Source organism: Aphanomyces astaci (genome assembly GCF_000520075.1).
Source record: "Aphanomyces astaci strain APO3 unplaced genomic scaffold supercont1.21, whole genome shotgun sequence".
Classification (NCBI taxonomy): Eukaryota; Oomycota; class Saprolegniomycetes; order Saprolegniales; family Verrucalvaceae; genus Aphanomyces; species Aphanomyces astaci.
The window spans coordinates 143,612-152,980 of NW_009798284.1; the positions used below are offsets into that span (position 1 = coordinate 143,612).

Genomic DNA, 9,369 nt, shown 5'->3' on the forward strand with positions numbered 1-9,369 from the left:
TTGCTCCGTGTTTTGATGGGCGTCTACCAATGCATGCAGCGTGGCTTGGGCGTTTCGCTGTGTTTGGTGGACGAGCGCGACGTTTTCAAGCACCGCCTGGTGGTTCTTCCCTCGTTGGCCAGTTAGAAATGGATGCGCCAGCACTTCGGCCGCCGACAATCGCGCCGTGGGGTCCACCAGCAGCAACTGCTTGAGCAAGTTCTGCGCAAACTCGTTGGGCACTTGCGAGTGTATCCGCATGTGCAATTTGGCATCGGTCCACGTCGCCGCGGCGTCAATGTAGTCGGCTGTCACGTCTTGGTTGACATCCGTGGGAACGAGTTCTTCCCCAGATAGCAATTGAAACAACATGCAGCCTAATGCCCACATATCGACCGCTGGAGATGCAGGAATCAACTCGTACGGCAACTTGGGCGGAGGAGTTGCTGAGCTAATTTGAAGTTGCTGGCGAAACGACCGTACGACAAAGTGTCGCTTCGGCTTGACTTTAGCCCACAACGAAGTGGTGTCGTCGTTATTGTCTTGTGTGAAATATTCTTCAAATTGGGCTCGGGCACCGTCGTTGGACAACGAATAAAACATTTCTAAGACAGAACCAACAAGAAATATTAATATATTGCGTTGCACCCAAATGTTTGGAAATTTGGAATCAATTAGCCAATATCATTTGATCCTAATTTAGACTAAACCATACAAGGTTTCGTATGTATCAGGATATGCCCCGCTGAAACTGAATAAGTACTTGTGATTGGCAGAAATTCCACATACCCACGTGATTTGATTGGCTTTTAGGCAGTGCTTTGAATCATTCTGTTAAGACGACGACATTCGATTTTGGGTGTAGTTTCGAATCGATTTGACAATATGTCAATCCCAACATGTGTATAGTATACATATATACCATCGGGCTAGTTAGTGTTTGAACGATATATATATATATCACAAAGTCCAAAATTTGGGTAAAAGGGAAATATATATATACCTGGAGGGAGAATCCCCGAGCTGAATTTCGCACCGAGGGCGTCGCCTATTCGAGTAGACGCATCCAAGTCGATCAATTTGAGGTGAACTCCCATTCGCAGCACATTCAGCTTCTTCAAGTCTCCGTGTACAATGCGATGGCTGTGTAGATGGTCCAATGCTGCCGCAACCTGCTTGATCATATCGATCACTTGGGCTTCGGATGGCCGTTCTTTGAGGAAAATGTCCTCCAAACTGCGATCGGCGGCCGGCATCACAACCAGGTTGGCATACTCGGCCATGTTGACGTTCGGGTGGTGAGGCAGGCGCAGCGTCGCGATGTCTGCGGCGTCGTACTCGGGAGGCGGCAACAGCCCCAAGACAAAGGCCGTGTCGAGGCGGGAGCGATTGGATCGTTCGCGGGCGCAGTCGAGGTCAGACTTCATGAATTTAAGCACCACTTTGAGCTTGTTGCCAAATGTTTGGTCGCAGTATCTAAAGTTTGACGTTATTACAGGCCTAAAAAGAAAAAAACAAAGAAATTGAACCGGTGGAACTCGGCCTTGGACATGGCTTCGTCGTTGTCCTTGTCCCACACGTCAAACTCGGCCTGCCAATCTTGGTCGTCAGTCTATATATATATCAAACAATAGTGAGAAACAAACTACTACTAGTAGTAGTAGTATTACTAGTTGTCCTCGTATTAAACAGGGCTTTCAGCAGCATTAAAATCCAATGTCGTATATCGTGGATATTTTCAACAACCAAACCCAAGAATCAAATCACGATCTGGTCACAGATTCGACCAAATCCCTGCACATTGGGCAAAATCGGAAACAATTCTATACTACATCTTTGTATACCTTATACAAGCGCTTCAATTCGATCCAATGGATTCACACAAATGTGGATGATATGAACTCAATACGAGTCGTTCCATGAACAGATATATATTAGAAGACACGGTTGAAGCAACTACTACTCACACCAAGTCCACCAATATACTGACAATGCACGTGTATATATATATATATATTTCAACACACACTACTACAACAGTTGATACGAAGACGATTCTACGTAGTACATTCGCTGTACCAATATACATCTTCGACCATACGAAAACTATCGTTTCGCGCGCCATATCATAAAACGAGATGTGGGTTTGGATGTCAAAGGGCCAAAATCGTCGGAATTTTGGCAATTTCGAACCAATCGGCAAAAGAAAAGAGAAATATTCTCTGTCTGGATCCCAAGATCTGGAGAATTATCCATATGTTGCCAAATATCGAGCCAATTTAACCTATAAAAAATGAGAGGTGTTGACGTTTTGGTTCTCTTGTCAACGTCATCGGCAAGAATATTCCTGTCGCAATCAATTTGATCTAGACCGTCCAAAATACGTGAAAATAAGCGTCTTCAAATGACGACGTGGTACACCAAATACACGAAATCATATCAAGGGTGTGTGTGGTAGCACAAATAATCAAATGTTTGACATAACTATCCAAGGTATTTCTTAAATAGCGATGAATATCATCATAAGATTATGGATGGATTCGGTCCAAAAATATATATATATTTCCAGACCCCATCTCGCCGCCTCTGAATCACGAATTATCGACGCTATTGGCTACTCCAACGATTGAGTGGATATTTGATTGGCTCTTACTGAAAAGACAAGTACTATATATATATATAGCAACCAGACAACGACATATTTGCTCGTGGTTGTAGTACTGTGGTGTGTATGTTTATAACTGGACCGACGACATGAACAATCGACGCATAACCAAATAAATATACACAACAAGCATGGGCAGAATTCGGGCTTAGCCAATCAGATTGCAAGGAACCACCATCAACGCCAAATTAGTGTGCGACTATATTGTGCTTTCGAGTGAAATTTCATTGTGTTGTGGTTTCTCGTTGGAATTTGAATTTAAATCGATTTGATTGGCTACTTCAGATGAGCTCAAAATTATTAACCAATCAAAACCTTCTCAATGAAATTCAACAACCAATCAGATCGATTGTGGATCGGTTTGGTCGGTGCGATTCGATTGCACCCCCTCCCCAAATTTGTACTATCAAATCGACAATAATTATACTGTGAAAATCTTTTTCCAAAATGTAGTCACAAATATGAATCAATCGTTATATTTGGCGAATCAAAGTCGGGTAAAAGAGCAATACCCTCGTACCTTGTGTCCCCTAGAATCCGCATGTACACGCCCAAGGGTGATGTTGCAGCTGTTGAACCCGTTCAAGTCCAAGCATCCATCATCGCCAGCATATTCGTCAAACACTTGGTCAAAGATACCGTGATCGATGGCGAGCAAGACGACCGCGGTCGCGCTCACATGCACGGGGGGTCCGTCCACGAGTTCGTATCGGGTTAAAAAGTACTGTTGCGAAGTCAGGTATTCCCGAACGAGTTTGTCGGCCATGTCGATGGTGGCGCGGTCGTCATGGTCTGTGGATGTCATGAGTCGTCGGACGACGTCGGCGCGGGGCACAGCATGAAGCGATGGGTGGTTCAACATGGCGGCGACCACGGCGACCTTGGACACGTCGTCGGCGACGGGAAGATCTGGGTGTACGAACGCCGCCCACGTGAATGAGTGGCCAGGATTGTCCTCTAGCACGACCGCCGACGCATTGCTGTGGTTATTGTCGGCGAAGGCGACGCGAAAGGGGAGGTCGAGTAGAAGAATGTCGACAAATGTTCCCAATGACAAGTATGGCGCCAGACATGCCAGAGCGTTGTCGCCCTATGTAAAAGCCCCACGAAAAACCGTTTGCACTATATACACGAAAAAGAAGATGGATGGCCGCCGTACATCGGTGGAGGCGACGACCAACCGACACTTCCACATGGATGACGGAACTGTGTTGAGCACGTTGGCAGCATGCTCATGTTTCTGGCTCTTGAGCAGGTTCTTAAAGCTCTAGCGTATGAAAAACGGAATGAATACGCAAGGGATATGGTCGTCTCATAAACTAACTCGAGAAAGGCCACGATGACTAATATATGGTGTCGTGTGCTACCTTGTCGCGAGAGTCGTCGGCCACAGACGGATGCGCCCACAGCATGTGCACAACCTCCCAATGTCCATTATTCATGGCTTGTTCCATCGCAGTCACGCGGCGCTACATGGATGCGGAGACTTGTCAATCCAGGGTTGTCGTCAAGTATGGACGGGCGTACCCTGTTGTGGACTGTGGTCGCGTTCACCTCCGTCGAGTCCGCCGTAAGCAATAGACGTTCTAGCGTTTCCATCTCTCCTGTGGACGCAGCGGTGAAGATGTCCACACTCATCGACGACGGCGGCGGCGGCATGTGTGGCGTCGAATCTTTGAAAGGCAAGTAAAGAGTACTGTACAGTGAGTAAGTAGTATTATAAACATATTTCGAGTTGATGTCGTTGAAATAAAATAAAACGTTGAAATGTTCTTACCAATTCCAAGATAGATGGCGTTGTTTATTAAATATTGTTGCGAACTAACCCAAACCAGGATCATAAGTCAGCATATTTCGCAAAAAAGGACAACCAAGCTCATTTTTTGCCGTGAAATGCAAACCAACCACATCAAAACCAGCAAATCCACACGCAGAGAGAACTTTCAGACAGGTTTAACGACGGATCCCAGCTTGGTGGAAGTACATACATAGGAATGGAGATCATGATACTGTACCATCCACATATGGATTAGAGAGATCATAGTGGTTGTCCCACTCGTAAGCCAGTGTAGGTCCATCACTTTGAGCTGTGATAGCATCAACTCTCCGCTTTCATGTTGCCGTCGGCTTGCAACTTTTTCACAAACAAGTGCCAGACATAAAACATCCAACGATCAGAAGGAAGAGAGTATCTGTCGGATCTTTTGCTTGATCTGTCAGTTTACATTGACTTTTGAAGTATATACTGTACTACATACTGTATGACGAACGAGAGCCCGAGAACATCATTCATCCTACCTACACTCATACAACAGCAATTTGCTGTTTGCTGGTCATTTGGGAATAAGTATTATTATATACTCAGTACCAAATGATTGTGTCCAATTATATTGCGTGGTCAGGTTGAAGTGCAATGATGTATTTAAAAGAATCAAATATGTGATGATCCATTCATATTAATATGAATCATAGAAGAAGAGGACTGGGCATATGTATGAGAATATTAAAACAACATATTGTTTTTTTAATAATACGGGTGAACGCTGTGTATGAATGTAATGTATCGATGCCACCTTTTTATATTAAATACGTCCAGTAAGGACTAGATACTACGTCGAAAAATATACTTCGAAGTACGGCGAATCACGTTAGCCACATGTCATTGTTGCAGTGTGCCCATCATCCCCATGATACCAGCCAGCAGCAGCAGTAGCGCCATCTTTGCTGCGATTGCCGCTGGAGACACCGCGGCGTTGCAGCGGCTTGTGCGCACGGCGGACGCGCAACATGTGAATGCGATCACGTCCATCAACAAGGTAACCCACAGCATGAATCCCCATTCAGATTCTTGACTCGAGTCAGTCCAGGCCGTGTACACGCCATTGATCCGTGCAGCCGAAGTCGGGGATGTGGATGCCGTCGCCATCCTTCTCGCGCATCCTGATATCAACGTGAATCGACCGCCTGGCGTGCCGCCCGTACGTACCACACCAGACTTCGCATCTAATACCCATCTTTCTGCCCAGAGCTCACCCTCGGCATTGCATCGTGCTGCTGAAAATGGACACGCCCCAGTCGTAGCATTGCTCTTGAGTCATGATGGGATCCAAGTGAACGCTACAGCTGAGGTACGTCGTATTCCCTGGCTTCTATCCTACTAGTAGAATACATTACACTTGGTATATATATACTTTACAACGTTGTAGCGAGGTGTCACCCCACTCGAAAAGGCACTGTATCGCAGACACGAACACATTGTACAAATGTTGTGGCCGGTTGTAAACGACGACTCGCGTGACAGGGTACTTACTGCGTTGATTTATATATATATAAATCAACGCTTATATATATAATGTCTTGCTAGTGCTTTGATATATTGCTGGGGTCGCGGCAATACGATCTTGCCGCTACGTTGCATCGCGATCGTCCTCGTCTATGGAACTGCGACTTGCAAATACGAGTATGGTCCGATATATCTACAAATATGTATATATATATCGATTTCCCGTTTCCTCTTCCTTGTCTAGATTTGACCATATATATATATATATATATTTTAGGGCCAGCTCGTGCTTCAGACTCTAGCCCCATATCTTTGCATGGACAGTGTCGTAGCGTTACTCGTCCAAGACCTCCCCATATCTGTCGACTCTACCAACCCTTCCCGGCTCGTAGACAACCCCGACCATTCATTATATTCGTGGATGATATTCCTCGATCCAGAGCTTAAAGTACCCGACGACGTGTCCAAGCTGGCCGTGATCCAACGCATTCTCGACCTCGAATTATTCGCCCAGGTCCCGCGCACGCATGTAGTCCGGCGTCTCATGGCGGCTCCAGATGAGCACGGCCGCCCGGCGATCGATGCCGCCGACGCCGACGTTCGGGCGTTTCTGACCAACCAACTGTACTTTTTGGGGCGGTATGAGCTGCTGCTGGACGCCCCCCCCGTGCACGTGAGCGCGACGTCCGTGGTTGTGCTGGCTTACGATCATGGCATGTATGCCCAAGTGTTTGAAGAGGAAGCAGAAGGGGACGTTAATGACGGCTATCTGCTCGACTTGAATGGGTTCTGCAACTGTCTCAGGGCGTTGGCCCCGCTGCGCGCGACCGATGATGTACGACTGAGTGTGTAGATGTGTGACAGGGTGTATGTATGTGTGACAGAGTGGATATATGGTTGAAGTGCAAAGAGTACATTGAAGAAATAAAGGCCCTACGAGGGTTGTTGCTGTTGACGTGTTATTGAATATGGTTGTATTTTTTCAATAGATTGCTGCTACATGTATATATATATATATTAAAAAATAGTACACATGTTGTACAATGTGTACATATATTTTTATAATAATAAAATATTATTTATTCCTGTATGTACATATGTTCTGTACTAGGAGGATAGGATCAAATAGTCTATCGTGGTGCGGGCAACACATGTATACTAGTATATGTTAGTGTGTCGAGTGGATATGATGAGTCGAATAAGTATATGTTTGGATTATAGATTATTGTTTCGAATACTCATCGTAAACCCGTACAAATGTAATAATATATACTTCCTCTGTTCCAGGTTACTGCCGACATTTCAAAATTCGCATGTTTCAAGTTACTGGCGACATTTGCATTTCATTGGCTGTAATTCTTCAATTTCTATCAATATCGAACATTTATGACATTTCATTGGCTTACAATTGCTTTAAGCGCTGATTATAAACCATTTTTTTTTGCGAAAATTCATGCAATTCCCTTTCAAACAAAGTATCATTCGCCCAAATTGAGTGAGGGCTCGATTGTCTGTGTCAATTCAAAGTAAATGTCGGCAGTAACCTGGAACAGAGGAAGTATATACTATGTAGTGGGTTGTGTTTTGTGAATATTATTTATGGCACTGGATATGACACTTCCATGTATTTTATTTTTCTCGTAATCGAGCAAGGTGTTGATTTCATATTCCACATATGTATGTTGCCTATATATATATGATTATATTTGAGAAGTTTCAACGATACATGCAGTCACGGGCGTATTCGATTCTATTATTGCAGCACGCTTGTTGTCTTTTGTGTTTAAAATGAACGTTCGTTCCAGTATATACACCATACACTATATATATATATGCAAATAATATACTTTAGAGTTTGTCGAGTGCACATTGCACTTTTAATTGTTTTATCCAACTAGAATTCGCCTTCAGTTGGTCTTCTGTGACCATTCTAGTGTCTTTTATAAATTTGATCATATGTATGCTTCACCGATATGCAAAATATCAATTCACGTCCTTGATATCGATATATATATATATATTAGATCAGCGACGACGCCACTATGCACCGTTGGGAAGCCGAGTTTGAAATGTTGGACACCGACCGTGATGACGTTATCACAAGAGACGAATTCCTGCGATACTGTGACCAAACATTTGGGCCCCATCTCAAAGTTGCCATCAAGTTCATCAAATCCCAGGCCGACTACGACCGCGAATGTTACCATCGCCAGCGTCTCGACTTGAACTTTGTATTGGGGCTCGTGCCGAGTCCTGCGGAGCTCCCGGATGATTTTGCCCAAACCATGTCTCAGCTACCTCTGTCGCATCTCTCCCATATCAACATGGCCGAGTATGCCAACCTGGTTGTGATGCCTGCCGCCGATCGCAGTTTGGAGGACATTTTTCTCAAAGAACGGCCATCCGAAGCCCAAGTGATCGATATGATCAAGCAGGTTGCGGCAGCATTGGACCATTTACACAGCCATCGCATTGTACATGGAGACTTGAAGAAGCTGAATGTGCTGCGAATGGGAGTTCACCTCAAGTTGATCGACTTGGACGCGTCTACTCGAATAGGCGACGTCCTCGGCGCGAAATTCAGCTCGGGGATTCTCCCTCCAGGTATATATATATATACTTCGAAGTATGTATGTATGCTATGAATGTTGTATATATATATTGTATGCTATGAATGTTTGATTTATGGAGAGATTGTATGAATACATGTGTAAATACGTGTACTCGTCTCGGACGTTCTAGAGTTGTTGTTGGCCACAGCAGTCTCTATAAGTGGGTGAATGGCAATTATATATATATATATATATATATATATAAGTTCCAGGAATACGTAGGATGCGATATGGAGAAATTGTGTGAATATATATATGGTTTTCATCTTTTACAGTACGAAAAACATATATACTTTTTATAAATTGGAGTGTGATTGGTCCAAAATGCTCTTTTTATATTTTTTTACATGGTCGTTCAGGTTACGGCAATTTTATTTGAGTGTCGTAGACTAGTCATTCTACATATATATATAAACATGTATATTGCATTTCGTCAAAGTATATTAATAGAAAGTTGCTACATATATATTATATTATATATATTCATATCACCATACATATTGGTATAGAAATGTTCTATCGACGGTCTGACGTCCCCACAACGATCCAAGGCAATCAAACCACCCCACAGTATGCCGTTCGCGCTAGCTTTCCACTCGAGTCGTCAGCTACTTCCAGTGAAAATACCTCAGCAACTCCGCCGCCCAAGTTGCCGTACGAGTTGATTCCTGCATCTCCAGCGGTCGATATGTGGGCATTAGGCTGCATGTTGTTTCAATTGCTATCTGGGGAAGAACTCGTTCCCACGGATGTCAACCAAGACGTGACAGCCGACTACATTGACGCCGCGGCGACGTGGACCGATGCCAAATTGCACATGCGGATACACT

General features: G+C 44.4%; 2 protein-coding genes across 3 annotated transcripts in view; one reads left to right on the top strand and one right to left on the bottom strand.

Moving 5' to 3' along the window:
• Positions 1–1,434: 1,434 nt before the first annotated feature.
• On the bottom strand, positions 1,435–4,346 carry H257_08956. Of its 2 annotated transcripts, none has more exons than XM_009835051.1 (5): positions 4,172–4,303; positions 4,012–4,113; positions 3,804–3,911; positions 3,165–3,734; positions 1,435–1,591 (listed from the first exon to the last, which is right to left on the bottom strand). In XM_009835051.1, exons 1-5 carry the CDS (start codon positions 4,301–4,303, stop codon positions 1,472–1,474), a joined length of 1,032 nt encoding a protein of 343 aa, XP_009833353.1. In that variant the 3' UTR covers positions 1,435–1,471. The 2 variants fall into 2 exon arrangements, with proteins under 2 accessions (XP_009833353.1, XP_009833354.1); XM_009835052.1 differs by lacking the exon at positions 1,435–1,591 and adding an exon at positions 2,076–2,263 and having other exon boundaries at positions 4,172–4,346.
• A 985-nt stretch (positions 4,347–5,331) lies between these two features.
• Positions 5,332–9,369, top strand: part of H257_08957 (serine/threonine protein kinase) — a gene marked incomplete at both ends in the record, with an annotated part of 5,819 nt that continues 1,781 nt past the window's right edge. Inside the window, 8 exons of the mRNA XM_009835053.1 lie at positions 5,332–5,460; positions 5,512–5,622; positions 5,671–5,772; positions 5,851–5,946; positions 6,009–6,104; positions 6,205–6,762; positions 7,952–8,531; positions 9,049–9,334. Coding sequence (XP_009833355.1) covers positions 5,332–5,460; positions 5,512–5,622; positions 5,671–5,772; positions 5,851–5,946; positions 6,009–6,104; positions 6,205–6,762; positions 7,952–8,531; positions 9,049–9,334 — 1,958 coding nt within the window. The remainder of the gene's footprint in view (positions 5,461–5,511; positions 5,623–5,670; positions 5,773–5,850; positions 5,947–6,008; positions 6,105–6,204; positions 6,763–7,951; positions 8,532–9,048; positions 9,335–9,369) is intronic.

Coding starts and splice junctions, on each gene's coding strand:
- H257_08956 (XM_009835051.1), bottom strand. CDS start 4,303: ATGCCGCCGCCGCCGTCGTCGATGAGTGTGGACATCTTCACCGCTGCG. Junction 3,735..3,803: donor TGGTCGTCGCCTCCACCGAT/GTACGGCGGCCA, acceptor GCTTTTACATAG/GGCGACAACGCTCTGGCATG. Junction 1,592..3,164: donor CGGATTCTAGGGGACACAAG/GTACGAGGGTAT, acceptor ATATATATATAG/ACTGACGACCAAGATTGGCA.